Source organism: Felis catus, chromosome C1, assembly GCF_018350175.1.
Source record: "Felis catus isolate Fca126 chromosome C1, F.catus_Fca126_mat1.0, whole genome shotgun sequence".
Classification (NCBI taxonomy): Eukaryota; Metazoa; Chordata; class Mammalia; order Carnivora; family Felidae; genus Felis; species Felis catus.
Genome location: NC_058375.1, coordinates 38,471,761 through 38,494,018, shown reverse-complemented (window position 1 = coordinate 38,494,018; position 22,258 = coordinate 38,471,761). Strand labels below are relative to the sequence as shown.

The following is a 22,258-nucleotide window of genomic DNA, read 5'->3' as shown; positions in this document are numbered from 1 at the left end:
CACGATCTCGCGGTCCGTGAGTTCGAGCCCCGCGTCAGGCTCTGTGCTGACGGCTCAGAGCCTGGAACCTGTTTCAGATTCTGTGTCTCCCTCTCTCTGACCTTCCCCCGTTCATGCTCTGTCTCTCTCTGTCTCAAAAATAAATAAACGTTAAAAAAAAATTTTTTTTAAATTAGCATTTAAAAACTTCTGCATGGAAAAAAGTACCAGTAGAAGTAAAGTCAAAGAACAATGACAAGCTGAGCAAAAATATTTTTATACCACACATAAAAGCCAACAACCCAGCTTTCAAAATGGGCAGATAAAATTAACAATTCAAAGAAAATAAAATGCAAATAGTTCATAAACATATGAAAAGACACTTAACCATGTAATAAAAGAGAATTATACTAAGAGAAATTCAGATTAAAGCTAATCTTCAATATCATTTTTCACCCACCAAATTGACGAATATCAAAAAGTTTCATTCCACCCTTGTCAGTGTAATTGCAAAAGAAACATTGAATATTTTGCTAGGGGTATAAATTGGTCCTTCTGAGAGAGTCAGTCTGTCAGTGTTGATCAGCACTGCAAATGCACAGGGGCCCAGAAATTCTGCTTCTTGAAATTTATCTTACATATAATTACATAGGTGAGCTAGCGTATATACAGAGTGAACCACCAAGACATTGCTGGTAACAGGAAAACGTTGGAAATAATTTAAATGCCTGCCAATAGGAGGCTGGCTAAATAGTTTATATAGGGCTTTTCAAAAGAATGAAGTAATTGTTTATGTACTGAGAAAAAATACCTCCAAGACATGTTAAGAGAAAGGAATCAGATCTGAAGAGTGTGTTTAGCGTGTTACCGTGTGTGTGTATTGAGAATGTTGGGGAGAGGGTGGATATTTTCTTGTTTGTGCATAAAGTATCTCTGAAAGGCATATGTGAGAACCTACTAACATGAATTGCCTCTGGGAAGTGAAACTAGGTGCCTGGAGATTCATAGGGGCGATAATGGAGGTTTCTCCCTATAAATTCTTTCATACCTTTTTGACTTTTGAACCATGTAAATCAATCAATAGTATTTGCTGGTTTTTTAAAGTGAAATCACATTAGGTGCCAGGTGTCAGAATAGGGCAGTAAAAGCCACTCTAGAATGTTATCAGAAGAACCAGGTTCTAATTCTTACTCCTTCGCTAACTCGCTGGCCAGCCCTACACAAGCAAGCTCCCCACACAGCGCTGAGCCAGACAAGGTCAAAGCAGCTGGAGTCTAAGACCCTCTCCAGTTTGGGTGTTCAGAGATATAAACTGCAGCCTCTCCTTACACATTTCTTAAGTCATCTCTCTACCTCCTCCTTTCCTCTGCAACTCATCAAAAGCTCAGAGGAAAAGACAGACAATTGAAGAAAATAAAATTGTGAAGATGACTTTTATAGGGCTCCTGTTGAATCGTTGCGTATTCCACCTCCAAAGCTGAAAATGATGAGTTTAATATCACACAGAGCAGTGCATCTTGTATCTCTCAAAAGACAGCTTACGCTACCCAGAGAGTTGGGAGCTCGGCAAGACGTAATTTTTCACTCCAACTCTGAGGCAAATGAAATGACAGTCACCAGGCCCACATTCTAGAAGCAACATGGTTTTCATTTGGTGGTAACTTCGTTTCAAAGTGTCCCAAAGAGAGAGAGCTCTTCTAAGTGTGGACTTTCTTTCCCAGGAACACACACTAGAAAAGGAATGGAAAGGTGGCCAGATTTTTCCGTGACTGTTTCTAGAGTTGGCCATTGATGGCGATAAGTTAACTGCACCAGGGATCAGGAGACCTGGGCTTTTTTAGTCTTAGTTATGCCAGGTTGGACAAGTCTCTTTCATACTTGGAGCCTCTGCTACTCTCAGAAAGGATTATCAGGTATACACTGTGCTGATATCTTGGAAGAGAAAGTCAGATTTGAGGAACATGAAAGATTTATGAGCCAAAAAATTCCCTAATTCTTGCCAGTCCATTCTGGTGTCTAGGGCAATCTCCCTGGGGTTGCCTGTGCAGTCATTCTGCATACGGCACCTGAGTATCATCCTTCATGTCCAGGCACTGGGCTGTTTAGAGACATCTCCCTACCTTCAGGGAGTTCCTTGGTGGAAACACTAGCAAATAATACCGTTTCAGGCTAGGGAATGCCTTAAATATGTATAAGTGGAGAGCAGAGAAAGACTAGTCAAAGTCATCTTTACAGATTACAGAGCATAGTGTGTATTGTTTTTTTTTTCCATGCACTATTTATATATTATTGGAGAGTAGGTGTGGTAACATCTAATGAGGTTAAATAAAAGAATTAATATGTCGTACATAAAGCTCCCAGAATCGTGCTTGGCATGCATTAAATATGCAGTAAATGATAGTAATTTTTATTGCAGTGTTTGATTCCCAGTATAACTTCTCTGAGGTTGGAGTTAAAATACCCATTTGTCTAAATAAGAAAGCTGAGACTCAGAGTAGGGCAGTGATCTACCCCAGACCTCCTCAGCTAGAAATGGCCCAGTCAGGCCAAAACTATAAGCAAGCCCAATGTAAATGCAATTATGTTACCTAAAACGTATTTCTCATTGATCGGAAAAACAAAGTCTGCTAGTGCCTTTAGTCATGAATGTATTAACTGTTCTGGGTAAGCATACATTAAGCCTTAACCCAACAAAGCCCTCACCTCTTAAAGAAGGATGCTACTAACTATAGTGTTCTCAGACCTTGGGGGGCAGATGGTGTTAAAAGTGGGGAGAAATTGATCCTCACGGCTTTCAACCCCTCCAATCACATTGCAGACGGCTGCTAAACCTGCTGACACGTAGGCCCGGCTCAGAAGGAAGTATGTGAGCGTTTGTGTGTGTGTGTGTGTGTGTGTGTGTGTGTGTGCACGTTCATGCACCATGTTTAGTGTCTGATCCTTTAAGGCAAGCTCTGTGACCCCAGACTTCTCATTTGTCATCCTTTCTCTCAACAGAAAACAAGCCTGGAGTTTTATATTGACATACATGCCCACTCCACCATGATGAATGGCTTCATGTACGGCAACATCTTTGAGGATGAGGAACGGTTCCAGAGGCAGGCCATTTTCCCCAAGCTCCTCTGCCAGAATGCTGAAGACTTCTCCTACGTAAGTCGAGGGTTCTCTCTCAGCACGCCCCCTCTCCTGCCCAGCCCCCTCCCTTTTACTGCCTACCTCTCTTCCTCTTCACTCACTTCAGCTGGGTTTAACATTCACAGACCACCAGCCAGCTCTGTGCCAGGCCCTGTGTGGGCGATAAAGATAGAGGTGAACGAGCTCCGCTCACGCCCTCAAGCAGCCCATTGCGTCAGGAGGGAGACTCCAAGGCAGCATGTGGTCTTTCTGAGGAGCTGGCATTTTTTGTTCAGTTGGTCTGACCCCAGCAGTAGCAAGACAGGGGACTCACTAAGCACCCCCCCACCACCACCACCACCACCATGTGCCAGACCGGACCCTGCCCCAGGGCCTACTTTCACCAGCCCTTTTAGTAGGAGACTAACATACCTGCTGAAGCGGGGAGGACAGTGTATGCTCCCCATTGTCTCCCTCCATGACCCTTTCCGGGTCTCAATTTCCTTGTCAGTAATTCATGGGTGATAATGTTCTGCCCTGCCTGCATCACAGCTTCCTGGGAGCACAAACACAGCAATAGACGGCAAAGGAGTCTGCAGACAGTAAGGACTCAGCAGACTCCAGAGGCTGGTTGTTGCTACCACCTCACACACCGAGAAGACTGCAGCGGCCGTGGACTGGCAGCTAGAATAATTTGCAGCAAGAAGCAGTATTGGAGAGAGGATGAGGAGTAGAGTCAGCATGTGGTGTGGGGACATGGGAGAGAGTTTCTGCACATTTTCCTTTGTTCTGATACTAATTCTCTAAGGCCTATTATTTCTGTATGGCCAGAGTGGGAGAGGCCCACAAAGGTCATAGCAATTTTTGAGTTGATGAGCTGAAGGCTTGCCTGCCCATTACTCCAGGCCTGGACATTAGTGGAGATGATGAATTTCTCCATGAGATAAGATATTTTGAATCTCAGAAGTTCTGAATGCCAGACCCGGAAGGAACTGGACCAGTCTCCTCTTTGCACCCAAGAGATACCCAGGTGGCTCCCCATTTACATCTCTGGGGTAGAAACAACCACGCTTGTTTCTGTAGGAATCCATAGGATGGCTAGCCCCAGGCTTTTTGAAACCACTCCAATTTCAGAGCAGGCTGTGGTCTCCTGGATCCACATTCTCTGGGAGGCTGGGCCACAGGCCTCAGAGACCCTCACAGGGGTGAGGTTTCCAGGGCAAACAAAAGGGGCTCTGTCTAGGAGTTTTATTTTTGGCGTTGGCTGATGGTGTTCCTGCACTGCAGCCATCTTAAGAGCTCAAGACCAGGGTCAAAGTAATCTGTCCTCACCCGTCCCTGTCTCTTCTCTGATCCTCAGTATCCCACGTTAAAATGATTTCACTGCATGGACTTCAAGGGTCCTTTCAGACGTGACGTTCTAATTTTCTGATCCCTTGCTTTATCTCAGAATTCACACATACACACACACACACATACACACACACACATGCACACGTATCATGTACACACGCACGTGCATGCACACATAGTTTCTCTTCCTTTAAATGTGTCTTTAAATCTCTGCCTTGTCTTGCTATTTTCTTTCTCCCTCTTTTCCTTCTTCTCTTATACTCTGCTGAACAAGACACACATTCTCTTATTAAAACCACAGTCTCTTTATTTCCTTAGATCTCTGTGGGTTAGCAGGGAATGTCCTTTAACCTCAGATGAATTACCTCACAGTTCTGTGAAAGAGATGGTATTATCACCTCCACTTTACAGATGAGAAAACTGAGGCTAAACCAAATAAGGCAAGTTGCCCAACATCTCGCCTGTCTTTGAACAGAGGACTTGAGATGTTGACCCGCTGGCTCTGTCCTCTCTCTGTCCACCTCCATGGGTGAAGCTGACACTCTTGTGGAGAAACAGCCATGATCCCTACCCTCTGGTGATATCCAGCTGGAGTTCGGCTGCCCCCAGCGGAGGGAGCCATTGTGAAGGAGTGTCAGCGCTTGTGGAGTTACTTAATCCTCGGTTCAAATCTGTGCTGTATCACTTGCCTGCTCCATCTCTGTGAGCCTCATTTTCGCACCCAGAGGGGCAAAATTGCAACACCTATGTCAAGGGGTTATTTTGAAGTGTAAATGAGATGCCAAGTAGGAAGCAACATTACAAAGTTGCAAGCATTGCCCAAATTTTCATTTTGATTATCATCACAATATAATTGCTTATTGTTCTCCGTCTACGTTTCCTTGCTCCATCTGTCCCCATTCAAATTCCCACAAATATTTGTTAAATGGCAGTTACTATCCAAAGAACTCTGCTGGATGCTTTCATTTAATTCTGTTTGTTTATGTAATCAGTCCCCATAATAACTCTGTGATGTGTGGTTAATATCCACTTTTCAGATGAGGAGGCTGAGACCCAAAGGTGTAGTAAGACCCAAGATCCGATAGCCAGCAGGTGCCTGGCCCTGATTCTCTCCTCCCTACTTTGTCTTTCCCAGTCCAGCACGTCCTTTAACCGGGATGCTGTGAAAGCAGGAACTGGCCGTCGCTTCCTTGGTGGGCTACTGGACCATACTTCCTATTGCTACACCCTCGAGGTCTCCTTCTACAGCTACATCATCGGGGGCACTACAGCTGCTGTGCCCTACACTGAAGAAGCCTGTATCCTTGGCAGGTTCCCCCCACCCCCACCCCAGGCCTGGGCCAGCCCGCATCTAGCCACGAGTATCCAGGTCTGGCAACATTTAATGGGCGGGCAGGAATCCGACATTCAGCTTAGGTGAGGGCTGAGGCTCTGGGGTGAGAATGGAGGCTGGTTATGCTGGTGGCATCTTTGGGTTGTCCTGTTTGCCCCTTGCCCTTCTAATGGACACACCCCATCCCAACTGGCTCCGCGACGGCCTTCTGCTGCTCCCATCTCTATCTCCCTCCACACCCTCACGAGGGAATACGTCTTCTACCATCTAAGGTATGTAAGCACATGGGCTGGAGAATGACCATCCCCCTGGTTGCTGAAGACGACCTGGGTGGTCTGGACTCCTTCTAACCCTGAACATGTAAAACTATATCTTGTCTTTTCACCTCCCACCTTTTTACGCTTGTGTCATCTTTCTCTCCTCTCTGTTCACCCATTTTCCTCCCCTTGTCCTCTCTCCTCTAGCTCCCCCTCCACTCCTGTCCTGTGTTTTTCTCTCCCTGCTTCTTATTTCCCCTCCCTCCTGGATTCTCTCTTCTCCCCACCCTCCTCTCCTCTCCTTCTCTCCCCATGCCTCCCCTGTGTCTTCCCTGCCTTCCTTCCCATCCTCTGCACATCTTTCTCTCTGCTTTGACATTCCCCAATTTGCTTTTCCTCTTGGCTTCCTCTTACAATTTCTCCAAAATCCCCCATGCTTGTCATAATGAAACTATTAGAGGTTACTTTCTAGCTTCCTTGAATTTCTAGGGATTATTTAGTCATTCTAGTTTCCTGGGTATTGATTTTAATGTCAAGGTCCATACATAAGGATTGTGACAGATTGTGACAGTTTTTGCTTCCCTTTATCCTTTTGTTTTTGGATCAACCCATTTCTCCTTTCCTAACACTTAGTTTTCTTAGAGAAAGCATTATAGTTGATGGAACAAAATGGAAAGGGATGATATTAACTCTATATATGTATAACTTCTCTCTCCCTAGAAGTAGAAGTGTTCCTTTTAGCCCTTGTTCAACCCTTGATGAGTGTTCATGGAGTTCCTGCCATATTTTGTTCAGGAAAGCATCCTTTCTGGTCGGGGCATGACTCAAGACTAGTCCACCCAGTCAGTTGCAGCCTGGTGGCCCTGGGGGGTCCAGTTACCTTGCTGAGAACATGGGAGGCAGGGCGATGGCCCCTGACCAAAGGGTGAGAAGCAGGTAGGCCAGGTGTTAGAGCAGTGTTCTGGATCCAGTGGAACACTGGAGAGATCATAAGAACTGAGAGTCCCTTCCCTGCAGTCACCAAGATTGAGACAGTCACCTTGAAATCTGCTTTGATAACTACTTGGCCTAGCAAGGCCAAGGGAGTAGGCTCTGCTGTGAGACAGAGGATCCTGGCCACTTCTATGTGTCACGTTGCCCCTCCCCACACACACACTTGGTGTGTGCCCATGACTTCTCCAGGACCTGCTAACACCTGTAATACATGTATAGGTGGCGTTCCACACCACACTTGCTTTGTTCTCCCGGGATGTTGTGGCAAAGGAGATCGAGAGGGTTGCCTGGAAGAAGTATCTGAGCATGCGTACCAAAGGGATTCCACATACTTGTTCCCAGTGAGCCGTAGGTCCCTCCAGAGGAGACCTGCACTTAGTCTGCTATTGATTTCTGATGTCAGAGGTGCTTTCTTAGCACCTCGCCTGCTTTTGTGTTGAAAGAAAATGTGTTTCTTAGTAGAATGCCCCTCCCTTGCCCCAGGCCCAGGTTTTCTCTTCAACACCCAGCCCTTGTGCATCAAAATAAACACATTGTCAGTACGTGCCAGGAATCATACTAGGCACCCAGGGTAAAATACTAACCAAAAGGCATGGTCCCTGGCTCACAGAGCTTTTGGGGAGACAGAAAAGGAAAGAGGCAATTATAATAGAGCATGGTGAGTCTTGTAGTGGAGGGATTCCAGAGAGCCATGGGGAACTTCCCTTAACAAGTACATATGAGTGTCTGTCAGAAGCTAGGGTAAGTTCTAGGCATGGTGGATGTAGCAGTGAACATATTAATGACAAATATGTCTTTGTATGGGAGTAAAAGGAGACCCAAGCACAATTTGGGGAGGTCAAGGAAGGCTTCCCAATAGAAGTGACATCTAAGCTGAGTTTTTAAGGTTGAGTAGAAATTAGCCAGACTGGACTGGGGTCTGTTGGAGGGAGGACATGACAGATAGAGGGGAGGAAGGAAGGTGTGCAGGAGGAAGAAGGTGGTCCAGGATGGCTGTAGGACTTCAGATATAAGAGATGACACTGAAGTGGCAGACTGTGAGGAATTTGAACTTAAATATGAAGGCAATGGAGAACAATAGAAGGGTTTCACACCACGGTGGAAAGCCACTCTGACTACAGTGGGAAGAATAGATTGGAAGGGGCCAAGACTTTGGGCAAGGACACACATAGGAGGCTGTTCTGACAATCCAGGTGGGAGATGATTCTGGCCTAAACCTGGGTGCTTCCAGGGAGTATGTAGAATGGGGAACCACTTACATGTAGATTTGGTAAGTGATTGGATGGGGGTGTCAGTGAGGAGCAGGAGCTAGTGACTGGGAGGAGTTCGGAGTGGACAGTGAGGTGGTGCATGAGCCAAGTGGACCAAATGCCATCAGAGCCACCCTGCCTTGTCCCGTCATCTGGGTACAAGAAGAGGACCCAGAAGTTGCACCAGGGAAGCCAGACCAGCTCACCACCTAAGAGCGATTTAACCTGGTTCTTGTTTGAAATGTGTGTCTCCTCTCATATGAGAGGGAGACTTCAGGCAGACGGAGTTTGATCTTCACTGGCTGCTGGCTCCACGTCCTGATCAGAAAGAGAAATTACACAGTCTGATGGCAATGGCAATATGGTCTGGGAGGAAGTGTCCTCCAGACTGAGAGTCAGGAGACCTGGATTCTGATGACAGCACCAGCGCCATCTCAAAGAGTGTCCTTCAGCAAGTCCTCACCTCCCCAAGGTGAGCCCATCACCTTCACAGAGGGACTACAAACCTTTGCTTTCCTAATCCCCTTTATGGGAATTAAATAGAGACAGTCATGAAGAAGTGTGATTATTAAGCAAAGAGCAGACTTTCAACTGAAACAAATCTGGGTTTGAATCCTGGCTCAGCCACTTGCTAGATGTGTCACCTTGGTCCAGTTTCGTCACCTGACTGGGCCTCAGTGTCCTCCTCTGTAACAGGAGAACATAACACTTAACCTTACTGAGCTGCAAGGAGTTAAAATGAAATAATGTATATGAGCATGCACTGTCAGCTCTAAATATTAAGTGACTGTTGGTTAAAACATCATAAAGCTTACGTGACTGTGAATGGGGACCTGCATTTATGTTAAGAAGGGGTTGTTAGAACAAGAGAGCTGAGGCTGTGTTGGTAGGGTTCATGGGGCAAAGTCTCAGCAGAGTCACCACAGTTGACAGCCCCGACCTCACAACACCAACGGTTCACAGAGTAGCAGTTGTGTAGTTCCCATGGCAGGTTTTTATGTCTGCTATCTAGAACAGCCCTTGTCAGCATCAGGGTACGTGGAGGACACGTTAGTTATCCGGGGCATGCTGGATGAGAGACTAAGACCAGAGAAGGACTACAGGAGGCCTGAGGGGTATTTCACTCAGGCCAGCAATAGTGTCTGCCTCTCCACCCACCAGAACATATGTATTTGTCAGTTTAATTTTTCTCCCTGGAAAAGCACCAGCTAAACTTTATCAGGGTGTTCTCTGACTTTCCTCCTCCACTCCATCAGAGAAATACAACAATGGATGCAGTCACCGATCCTTCCCTAGCCATGTGACGTTGGACTGTTACCTCACCAGTCTGAGCCAATTACCCACTTGTAAAATGAAAATAGTAATGATACTCATGCTGTAGGATTCATGGGAAAGTGAGATGATGCATTGTGTCTCCAACCCACAGGCAATGCTGGCACATGATAGGTACTCAACAGATGTTCCTCCTGCCCCCATTTTTCTCCCCTCCCCTCACCATGAAGACTGCATGGCTTTCCTTTTATTGGGTGAGGCTTTAACCTGATGATCTGGCTCTGAAGTCAGCATCCAGGGTTTGAATTTTGACTCCATCACCATTACTAGGTAACCTTGAGCAAGTCCTGACCATCTCTTAGCCTCATTGTCCAGTAAGTACTTCCACCTGTCAGAGCCATGGAACGAAATCATGGGTGGACTTGATTTCTACTGTGGTCCCATCCAGCTATGATGTTCTAAGATTTTTCTGATTCTGAAATCTAAAATCTAAAATTTTATAATTCCATGCTTAGATGAGTTTATAAAATTAACAATCCACAATTCTGTGGTTGGAAGAGTCTTAATGTGGAGTGATTCCATGAGTGTAAGAGTTCAATCTAATAAGGAAAATCAATACAAAAGTGTCCTAGACAGCCAATCAGGCTAAGCCCATAGCTACTTTCATTCTTTTAGTTAAGGGTTCTTAACTGAGGGTCTTATGGATGGGCTTCAAGAAGAGCCTATGAACTATTTATGGTTTATGTAAACTGTGAGTAAAGACGCATAGGTCATTTTCTGGAAGGAAGACTCATAACTTTTGTTTACGTTTATTTATTTTGAGAGAGAGAGCATGAGTAGGGGAGAGACAGAGAGAGAAGGAGAGAGAGAATCCCAAACAGTCTCCATACTCAGCAAGGACTCTAACGTGAGGCTCAAACCCACAAACTGTGAGATCATGACCTGGGCTGAAATCAAGAGATGCTCAGCCAACTGAGCCACCCAGGTGCCCCAAAAGACACATAGCTTTTAGCAGAATCTAAAAGGGGAACATCCCAGGGGCTTCTGCCCTGACTGATGGTCTCTGTTCCCGTCTCTGGTGTCAGAGTCTTAGGTGTCAGTTCTGCTTTGCATCATTCTAGCTGAGGGCCCTAACCCAGTTATGTAACCACTCTGAACCTCAGCTTCTTCATCTGTAAAGTGAGGATATTACTTGCTTCACAGGGTTGTTTTGAGGGTTATGTGGAAGAATGCAGACAAATTAACCAAAAAAGTTCCGTGCCATTAAATATTAGTTCCCTTTCCTTTCCTTCATGTGGTTTGTTGTTTGTGTTGTTGTGAAATGATAAATTCCTGAGAATTTTGTACCATTCTTCAACAAACCCTATTTACAATTTACTGGCCTGCCAGATAATAAATATGCTCTGTTGAAACGATTTACAAAAAAAAAAAAAAAAAAAAAAAAAAAAAAAAAAAAAAAAAAAAAAAAAAGCAGCAGAAACAGTTGAAGAAGAGGAAGAAAGAGAGAGAGAAAAGCTAAACTGGAATCATAAAATAACCCAGAGCTCCTCTGGCCTTTGTTTATGGTTTGGCTACAAGCTAAAGAAATAGCTCTTTGACATAATGGATGAGGAAAACACTGGGAACAGAGACCTTGGGTCCTGAGTAGACTGGTTTCCACACAGGCTTATAAGCTGTGGGCACCTTGAAATCAGAAAATGCTGGCTCTGGGAGAAGAGCATGGCTGGTATGGCCCAGAGAAGATGCAGAGATATAGAATTCAGTTAATTGGCTTGATCTGAATTCAGAGCCTACTATAAGCCTTGCACTGGGTCCTCTGAAATATGCATCAGGCATTAAAGATATCATGTATTTACTTGTCCATCAAACAGCACTCATTGGACACTAGAAATAGATGGATAAGGCCCAGGCACTGCCTTCAAGGAGGAGACAGTTTGGAAGGAGGGGAAAAGGTAGAGACAGCAGTATCAGAGGATAAATGCTCTGGCAGAGGGGAGTTCTGCTGGTCAGGGAAGCACATGGGAGTCACCTAACCCTTTGGGAGTGTAAGGGAGGCAGAAGGAAGAAAGAAAAAGTAAGTAAGTCTCAAACCTCCAGGACAAAAGGCACGCAGGTAGGAGAAGGGGTGGGGGGAACCTTCCTGCAGAGGTAGGCGTACAGGGGACGACCCTAATGCGAGAGAGAGGATGTGTGTCCAGGGTATTGGAGGGTAGTTGAGGCTGTGCCAGAAGCAGCAGGTGATAAAGAAACATAGGCAGACCCAGATGGTGAAGATGGGAACTATGTAACAGGTACATTGAATAAGCAGTGCCCACAGGGTGCTATTATAAAGTATTTTTTTGGCCCCCGTTGACCCTACAGATAGATGTACATAAATTATAGATCTAGACCTAGATGCGTAAAAACTCTGGCAGGCCTCATGACTTTCTAATAAGTCTCAGGAAATTAAAAGTTTTCTGATTAACTCTGGTCACAAAAAAGTCTCAGTTCAGCACCAGATCTGATCCAGTCAAAGCCATAAAAGCTCTTCAAAGTAAAAACCACCCCATCCTCTAGCTCAGGCTTGTCTCAAATAAGCTCAAGGTGACTTGTGTTTCTCCAGCTTGCCTTGCAGCCCTTTCCCCCATCTGGCTAACCCCAGATGTTCAGCCCTCCAAGGTTGAGCGGGATGAAGGAGAGGAAGAAAGGAACAGGAAAGGTCTTGGGTGATGGGTACTTTTGTGAGATGGCATTAGCAAGCCCTCGTCAGCTTCTTCAGACATACCTTCCCTTGTGCTGGATATCTGTTGATGTTGGCCAAGTCCCTCTGCTCAGGCCAGTTGTTTATGATCCTTCTTCAGTCCCTGATGATCTGGTGGTTACTTCTGTTGGGTCACTATACCCCTCCAGTAGCCCTCTTGTCTGAAGGTGAGCTAAAGAGTGCAAAAGTGGCTTTCTGGTTTCCCTTTGCAAGTCCTGCCTGGTGATTTCATGCCTTACATTGAAATGTAGTAGCTATAGACTTGAGATCTTCGCTAAAACTGAGCACTAAGACTAAAAACACAAAGATACTTCCATTTTAGCAACATGTTATGATATCTAACAGGTAGGATTGAGTATTTTTGGTGATTGCTTGGTAAAGGAAGAAGTCAAGGAAGATACCCAATTTTCTTGACTTGAACAACATGGTGGATGGTGGGGCCAATCACTTAAATTGGAGAAAAGGATTGAGGAGGGGGATATTTTGAGCTCTGGAATGTATTGAGTGTAGGAGGCTCATGTGAGAAGCTTATTAGGCTATATGACCCTGAAGTTCTGGAGAGAGGCCTGAGCTTTGGGCAGGGTCATAATAGATTTTTCTATAAGGTACTGTAGAGTCATAATGAAGGGAGGAATTTTTCTTGGTGTGCACAGTCAAGGTAGACTCCCCCTTGATGAGTTGGAGAAAAGAATGCTGAACTGGGAGTCAGGATTCCCATTCTAGTGTGGCCTTTTGCCCCTTGTGTCCCTCATAAAGCTGTGTGACCTTGGTTAAATCACTTCATCTCTCTGGCTTAAAGTCTGATACTAGGTAGAATCTCAGGGAATGCCAATGAATGAATGGATGGATGGATGAATGAATGAATGAGTTAATTAATTAATTAATGCAATGGAAGCAACCTCACCAGCATCGGGTAGCTGGCTCAGTAATAGGACAATGGGTGATGTGATCTGTGTTGCTCAGAGGAATTATCAGAATAGAAGTGTGTATTAGGGCTGTTGGAGGGAGGGTGCTGGGAGGGGGGGTTGGTATGGGTACTGCCTGGGTTTTCTTTCTTGGTAAGAAGGCTTCACTTTTTAGACAGAAGAGTAAGCAGCAGTCAGGTCTGACCTGTTGGTTCGCATGTATAAATACCTAGGTACTTCCCAGTCCCTGATTGTCATGCCCAGGATCAAGCCTTTGTTAAAATTCATAAGCAAAAAATGCTTCAATCAGAGAGCTTTGGGAACAGAAAACAACACTGAACTCAGGCTTGTGAGTTTCTTTTTCTCCTCCATGCAGACGTAGACTAGAATTTGATCTTTAAACATGAATGCTTGCTGAATGACTGGCTGAATGAATGACTGGCTAATAGTAGCAGTAGTCATGATAAAAATAATAATATTGCGATGTTCATCATGGGACGGGTCAGGATCCCTGTACTGGAGGATTGTGCTGGTTTGGAAAGATATGTTCCCCATTCTGGGTTCAAGTTTTCTTATCTTTAGATTAGAAGATGAAATTATAGGATTTCTCAATCGATCGATCGATTGATCGATAGACAGACAGACAGAAACAGAAAGAATCATTTCATTTTTTGCCTTTGAGATAAGCACTTCCATTTTATAATAGGGAAACTAAAGTCCAGAAAAGTCAAATAACATGCCCAAGGTTGTTCTCTCAATCCTGCCTGGTAGGCTTTGTCTCACCTTCCTCCCTGCTCTGCACTTGGCCCAGATTCCCTCCCATTTCCTGTAGGACAAAAGCCCTTTGCTGAACCCCACAGAGGTTGGGACCTACCAGCCAGCCCTGTCCATCTGCTAGCCCTGCTCTCTGTAACCCTCACCCCTGGCCTTGATGTGTCTGTAATTCCTGATCACCCAAATGCCACCCAGGCCCCCCACTCTGCAGTGCCTGAGCTGAGCTGCCTTGCCTTTTGTGAGTCTTGCCTTGGCCCTGTTGCCTCCCACCTCCATATCAAAGCGTGCCTCCTCTCCAGGGCTAGAAACCAAAATGTCATTACCTTCCCCCATCCTCCCTCATCCCCACAAATGAGGTTTCTAAGGGTTTTATCTGCTGTTGTCAAGTTTATAGCCATAATTCGAAATGCTGTTAATATTACTGACAGCAGAGAGCTACAAATTACAAAGTTGTAAAGTTTCTTTATGGTGATAACTGTCAGCCTTCACTAACAGCACTGTGAGCCTCCATGGAAACCAAGTTGATGATAAAAAGAGTTGATATTGTTTCAGGATTATGGCTGTTAGCTGGCTAGTTCTTAAGTAACTTGAACCTGTTTGTTTATACTCCTAGTCATTTGCACACTTACATACACACTTACTTGTGTTCCCATCCCCCTTGTTTTTACAAATGTGGGGACAGCCCCCAGAGTGGAAGAATTTTACCCAAGATCAGTTCACATCAGTTGCAGAGTTGCACATAACTTTGACCAGCTCAAAGGCCAAAGACTGTGTGCCACACTGCAGGTGTTTAACAAATAATTGTTGAATGGCCAAATGCCTTGAACACTTGGAGGACTTAGGCAATATTAAGAACAAAGGTGTTAATTTCTGCCTTTAGTGTAAAACAAAACAAAAGCAGCTTTGAAAAGTATTGATTCAGGGAAATGAGGTTTTCTGTGTAGTAAAATGGTTGAGGCATCTTAATTGACACTATTAAGCTTGATATTGGTCAACAAGGCAAATGTATCAACCCCCACATCCACCACATACTGTCCTGCCAAAATTGATGTTTACTGGCTGCATTAACAGAAGCAGATGTCAGGAACAAGGAGGTGCTAGACTTTCTTTGTTCTGTTGTGTCATTGGGCTCCTGGAACCCTATGTTTTTTTCCGACCACCACTCTATACAGGACATTGAGAAAATAGTGCAAGGCCTCTGAAGGACTGACATGGGAAAGAAAGACAAAACGAGGTTTGCCAACTATTCAGGTTTGCCTATGACCTAGGGGTTTCCTGAGGTAGGGGACTTCCAGTGGTAAAACCAGGAGAGTCCTAAGCAAACCAAGATGGTTGGTTACCCTACCCAAAGCTATGACTTGTGAAGAACTTGTCAAGGAGTTGGGAATATTTTCCTTGGAAAGAAGACATTTAGAGGCCTTGCTTTGGTCAAATTTCTAAAGAGCCATCATGGAGCAGAGGGAGTAGATCCATTCTATGTGGCCCTAGAGGTCAGAACAAGAACCGTGGCGGGCGGGGGGCGGGGGGGGGGGGCAGCAGTGTCATCTTGAAGCTCTATGTGGAAGATGGCAGGGCCACACTCACTGAGCATCTACTGTGCACCAGGGTCTGGCTTGGTTTCTAGGGAGGCAGAATCAAGTGGTCATGGCCTCTGCCTAGAGAAGTTCCCAGTGTGATGGTATAGACAGGCAGGAGAGTGACCGCAGTATAGTGCTGTGACAGAGGGGGACACAGGCAGTGGCTAGAAGGAGCATCAATCCCAGCCTCAGTAATGGGAGTAGGTGGAGTGAGGAAGGTACTATGCAAGGGCCTCACAGGCTGAGAGAACAGCGTGTGCAGAGTCCAGAGTACCAGGAGAGTTGCTTCCCTCCTTTGGACAAATCTAGGCCTTGGGGTGCAAGGTAGGGAGTAAGAGGCAATGAGGCTAGAGAAGGCTGTGGGAACCAGTAGGTGGTTTCAGGGAGAGTGCCATGACACATGGTGGCTTGGGACAACTGGAGATAGACTACAGCACAGACCAATGTCACACCACCTCTCCAAATAATACACCCAACCTGCCTTATTCCCATTCTTCTCATCTTTAAAAAGATGTGCTCCCTGGGAACAGCTCTGCATGTAATTAAGGGAATCCCCGTCTTCTGGATTCCCTAGGTAACCCAGAGTTCCAGCTTCCCAGACTACTCCATCTGACCGGAGGTTTTGAGATATCTCCTGGCAGTATCATTGTGTAATGGTCAGTGTTCCCATGGGAGATTCGTGAGCCATGGACTTTGGTAATATGGTCTGTGCCACTGACCTGCTATGTGATCTTGAGCAAGTCACTAGCCTTCCCTGATCCCACTTTCCTATCTGGGAAATTAAGAGTTTGGACCAAGGTCCTCCAACCTCCAGATCTCATATAAGAACCTACTGAACCCGGATCTAACTCAGTTATTGAACATCTACTATGTACTGGACACAGTCATCCCTAGAGAGCATGGGCCATTCTCCACAGGATCACCAACCCTCCTTTTCTTCCAGAAAGCCCTGGAACCAGCACCTCAAATCTCACTTCCCAAGCAGCAGGCTGCATGCCCAATGAGACGCACTGCCTGTCTGGGGTTTCTTATCCATCAATATTTTCCTCAAGATGATAAATGTCCTGCCAATAAGAGGAGGCAGCTGCCAAGTTTGTCTGAGACAAGGGCCTTTAGCTGGGGTTGTGCCCGTGCTTGGCTTGTTGATGTGTCTCAAGAGGCAGGAGGTAGGAGTCATGGCTGGGAGGATGAAAAACCTGAGGGTCAGGACCTGCTCTCATTATATGCAGATTTTGCCCTGAGTCTGTGGAGAGGCGTGAGGAGACAGAGAATGATTAGATTTCAATTCAAAGCAAAAATATATTCATGGTATTTACGGAGCTCCTACAGAATGCTGAGCCCTGGGTAGACTATCAGGAAGTGAATGGCACTTACCAGTATATAAAGTGCATTCAGAGCCATCATCTTGTTTGATCCTCCACAACCACCCAGAGAGGTGAGTACTATTATCTGTGTTTTATAAACACAGGAGGTACATCTTGACCCTGAATGCCTACTCAAAGAAACAACCAGCCCCCAACTCCCGAAGTATGCAAAGTGAGAGTCAGATGGAGGCAGCCTGTGTCAGGTGATGCAGTCTGTAGGTGGTGGAGCAATGCCCTCCCAGGAGCTTGGATTTATTTCTTTTGATATCAAATCCAAACTTTATTGCCCCTCTAGAGGACACTTTCTTTAAAGAAACCAGTCATGTGGCCGAGGAGCTATAATAGCTGAGTTGTAACAGCTGCCATTATGCAGTAGTAGGATAAAAAGGGACATGGCCTTTAAAGCCAGGCTCACCTGGGTACAGATCTCCGCTCTGCTATCTGCTAGTTTTATGACCTTGGGCAAGTGACCTGATCTCTCTGAGCCTCACTTTGCCCTTTCATAGCAATGATGATTATGAAACTTACCTCATAGGGTTGTTTCAAGTAGATGGAAACAACAAAATTCTCAGGTGCCTAATAGATTACCTGGAACATGGTAGGCACTCAATAAATGATAGCTTTATTATTACTGTTACCAGTGAAGTACTGAATTGGGTGAAATCTAAGTAATAAATTTCTGGGCCATCAGGAAAAGATGAAATCAGTGTAGACTTGAGTGGGATGGAAACTTCCTTGAAGGGTTCTTAAGATTCTTAAGGGATTCCTAAGATTCTTAAAGAGCAATCCTCTTAAAAGTGTTTGGAGTTCTCAGATACCCCAGTGGAATCAGACTCCATTATCTCTACTCCTGTGCATAATTCAAAACTTCTTACCAGAACATAGTCATTAATGATCAAGCCGGGCTTGGTCTGTAGTCAGGATGTGTGACTGAGGCCAAGACTTAGTCTGGAACAAAGTTAAGTATTTGGTAGTCAGAGACAACATTCGTAAGCCTTCCTTGACACTGGTCTTGAAGGAACATCACAGTCAACAGCTAAGATATTTAGGTTCTCCTCATGGAATATAACAACTGGGAAGCACAGTGATTTTTACTTGTTTAATGTGATGTCAAACCACTAACATTCCATCTCTGTGCCTCAGTTTCCCATTCTCCCTGCTGTGCCCACTTTGTGAATGGCTGTGTAAATCAAAGGGCATAGTGTGTAAGGAATGGTTTTGAAGATTAGTCCGCCTGCACTCATGGAAGGGGTGATTCTTGGTGAGGGGGAGGAGGAGGGGACATGGGAGGAAGCTGGAGGCATGTTGCTCTTCAAGACGGAAATCTGGAATAGGATCAGAGCAGGGGAAGGCAGGAGCAGGTGCTGGGCTAGTGTAGAGGCAGCCAAGGGACACCCAAACCAATTCATTGCCGGTCCCGTGTCCACAGGGTTGTGCATGGGGACCTGGCTACATTGGAGAAGTGCTGGTAACCCACCAGCCTGATAAGAGGCTGGCCTCTCCTCCCGGCTCTCTGCCTCCTGCTGCCTGCTCTGCGGGACCGCCAGCTGCAGTTCTGCTGCTGTTGCCTGAGGTTGAAGTGCCCTCTCCTGGCCCCCAGGGTGCATGGCTGCCTTTGAGAGTCTAGCTTCCTCCTGGCAGAGGACTGGGAGGCCACCAAGTCCTTTGTCTGGGCTGGAATCTGAGCTCTGAGGGGCCTGAGCCACCTTGGTGGGGCAAAGGGGGAGGGGGACATCACCTTCCCTTCTCCCAGGTTTCTCTCCCCGTGAACATCAATCCTCCCTACCCATTTCTTTCTTCTTCCCTCTCATTCTCCATTTTTTCTTTCTCTTTTTGTCCATGTGTCTATTTCACTCTCATATACATATACACAGACACACACATATCTCCAGTATGCCCTCTCTTCCCTCCTCCCCCTCCGGCCTCTCTTCCTCCCACTCCCACTTTCCCTTTCTCCCTTCCTCTTCCTCCTTAGCTCCCTCCTGTCTTAAGGCAAATAGTGGCAAAAAGTGGAAATATTTTGCACCCAAAGCCACATCTGAGTCCAGTATTCTCCATTCGTAGCATCTTGAGTGGGTGCTCAGTGCTCTGCCCTGTGCAGGGGCTGAACAGGTGGCTGCCCAGGGCCCGCCTCAGAATGCCCTCCCCTTCCAGCCTGCCAACAGCCCCATCGTGCCGGCTGGCCCTTTCTGTTCTTCTCCTTTCTTCTTCAGTCCTCTGTCCTCTCTCTCCTTCCTCTTTCTCCTCTCCTCAAACCTCAGTTCAGATTCAGATTCAAATGCCATTTATTGAGATTTTTAAAAAAACAAGGACTTGACCTTCACCTTGAAGAAACTGTCTTGCAGGGATCACTGTTTCTCTCTTCTGCCTCCTCCATGGCGGCAGACAGAATGGCTTCTTGATGAAGTGTGTGATCCGGGCCTGTGAACTGAGCTAAGGACAACCAGAGGGTGTGAGAATGTCAAGGAGAGTCTCCCTTCCCAGAGCATCCAAGGTGGAAGGTTTGTGGCAAGGAAGGAGTCATCCCCTGAGGCCCCACATGATATCCTGGTGTATGTGTCCATGGACTAGCTATTCTAATTTGCTTGCTCATTTATTTACCATTTGGGCTAATTGCCACAAAGGCACATGCCTCAATAAAGCTCCTCAAAGCATTTCCTAGCACTGAACTCTTAAGGAAACATCTCACCCAGGGACCCATGTTGGGAGGAATGACCTTTGTCTGGCCTCTTAAGCATTCCTTCCACATATGCCAGGACCAGCATCATGGGGTTGCTTCTCATATTGTTGCCTGGTGAGAACCAAAGGCACAATCCCAAAACTGGCTCCAAACCTGCAGCCGTCTGAGGTCTAGCTGGCTGCTACACGAACACAGGTTGCATCTTCTATACCATCCTCAGGGAATATGGTGTCTCTCAGTCCAGCTATATGGAAGCCAGGACAGCTAACTGGTCCAGACTCAGGCAAGGGCCAGTACTGTATACATTTGAGCTGGTATGGTTCAGTGGTTAGGAGCCCACATTCTCTGCAATCATGCATGTCTGGTTTCAGATCCTTGCTGTGGCATTTCTAAGCCCTGTGCAACTTTGGGCAAATTCCTTCACCTTTCAGGACCTCAGACTCCTTACCTGGAGAATAGAGATAATGGTACAAACTTCCCAGGGTTTGTGTGAGGTTAAATGAGAACATATGTAAGTACTTAACACCCTGACTGGCTCCTAGTAAGGGATACTATTTTCACACATTACAATTCTGTATGATCACTTCATGGCCATCCCAGTAGGTCAGGGGCCTGCTGAGTAGGTAGCTGGGGGGTTAGCTGGTTGGAGATCAGACTTCCTGTCTAGATGGAGAATCATTCACACCATCTGTAAAACCATAGTCTAGTTTTAAAACAAAGGGGATTCTTCGTTTGATTTATCTCACAAGGAAACTGTGACTTGAGTCTGCCCCTACTTATTTGTAGTAAGGGCAGGCTGGAAAATCCCAAACTCACTTCCCTTTGCCTAAGTGTTTTAGTAATATGTGCCAGTGGATGTCTCTGGGATTCTGGGAACGCACAGCATTTAAAGCATGACGAGATATCCGAGTCTTGGAAAGTTGGAAAGCTCTTAAAAGAAGGAAAATATTTACGGATTGCCTACCATGTGGTAAGCACTGTGCTAAGTGTTCTATTAGCTTATGTAATTCTCACAGCAGCCTTATGATGGAGCCACCATTCCTGTCTTGGAAGTGAGAAAATGTTGCTCAAGATGTTAACTTACCCAGGGTCACACAACCTGTGAGGGGCAGAGCCAGGCTCCAAACCCAAGCCCTGTAATCTCACAGCCCCTGCTCTGCTTCTGTGCTCTCAGCAAGACTGCTGTGAGATTGCACCTGCCCCGCCTCACCCCACCCCTTCCAGAGGGAAGCAGGGCACCAAGGCCTGGCAGAGCAGACCCCTCCCTCCAAATATGTGGACTCACACCATCTCTCCTCTGGTCTGGCTCTCTCCCAAGTGACAGAGAGTATTCACTTGGCCGAAACTCCTGCATACCTCTCTGCACTAGAGGGTAATTGTTGAGGGAAAGTTACTGGGCTCTGCTGAAAGTCATTTTTAGATTCCAGAGCAGGATGAGGAGGAACAATGACATCACATGTGCATGACTAATTCAAAGCACTTTAATCTTCAAAATGTCAAACTTTATGGTCAGTGGCTATTCCAGAGCGAGCAGTGGCACTGTGAATATTAAAATACCGGGATGGCAGGGCATCGAGACTGGGAGTCTTTGTCAGGGCAAACCATCTCCAAAGGTGACAGCTGGTGCTTGCAGGCCGGCTTTGAAGCACAGTTTGAAACAATGTCATTGTGAGAGGCCACCTATGATTAATATGTTCTAGGTAAGCGCACACATTAGCGGGGATCTCGACTCTAACCCTGAAATATAGGCATCCTGGTCCCCGGGGTGCAGGAAGTAGGGGGAGGAGACTGACGCACAGAGTAAACAGGGGATTTACACAAGGTCATGTAGTCAGCAAGTGCTTCTGCTGATTCCCAAACTCAGGTCTCTCAGCCTCCAAAGCCAGCTCTGTTGCTGTTACAGCAATTGCCTTTTGCCTTCATGGCTTTAAATCAATAGAAACTCATCTATGTTGGATCCGTCAATGATCAGAGACAAATTTGGAAGAAGTAAAGTCCTCCTTCACATAACCTTAGGTCTGTGTCAAGAAACAAGGCCTTAGAAAAGGTCCGTTGGGTTCTGGCATCCTGGGAATCAGGGGAATCCAGACTTCCAGAAACTTCCTGTGTGACCAAGGGACTTCATTTTGCATCTCTGGTCTTTCATTTTCTTATCTATAGAAGTGTTAGGGGGATTCATGCAAAAATATTTATCAAGCACGTACTCTGTTCCAGGTCCTGTGCTGGGCATTGGGGATCAAAGATTAATAGGCATTGCATCTTTGCTGAAGGGGACAGTTGAACTAGGGAATCTCTATTGTCCTTTCCTGTTACGCATTCTGTGAACTGAAATTGCAACTGTAGTACAGATGATGGGTCTTTCTGAGCATTCCTTCTGTGTCAGGTCCCATACTGGATGGCTGGGGACCCAGAAATGGATCACGTGAGGCCCCTGTGTTCCAAGGTACAATCTGATGGAACAGTTGATGTGCAGATGTTACAATTGCTGAACATTCCAGGCCAAGGCCCAGAGACATGACACAACATGGTGGCTCAGGAGCTGGAAATGTCTAGAGCTTCAAGTGCTGGAAATGACAGTGGACAGAGTATTCTTTCTTGCCCCCTGCTGTAAGGTGTATCTGGGTGACTTGCTTTGGTGAATGTGATACTAACAAAACTGACTTGGAT

At 45.9% G+C, this 22,258-nt stretch overlaps 1 protein-coding gene across 4 annotated transcripts in view; it reads left to right on the top strand.

Annotated features, from left to right (window-relative positions):
• Window positions 1-22,258, top strand: part of LOC101099137 (AGBL carboxypeptidase 4) — a 1,457,496-nt gene that overhangs the window by 1,392,270 nt on the left and 42,968 nt on the right. For all 4 annotated transcript variants that reach the window (XM_023258671.2, XM_023258674.2, XM_023258670.2 and 1 more), the window contains exons 10-11: window positions 2,977-3,129; window positions 5,582-5,744. In XM_023258671.2, coding sequence (XP_023114439.1) covers window positions 2,977-3,129; window positions 5,582-5,744 — 316 coding nt within the window. The remainder of the gene's footprint in view (window positions 1-2,976; window positions 3,130-5,581; window positions 5,745-22,258) is intronic.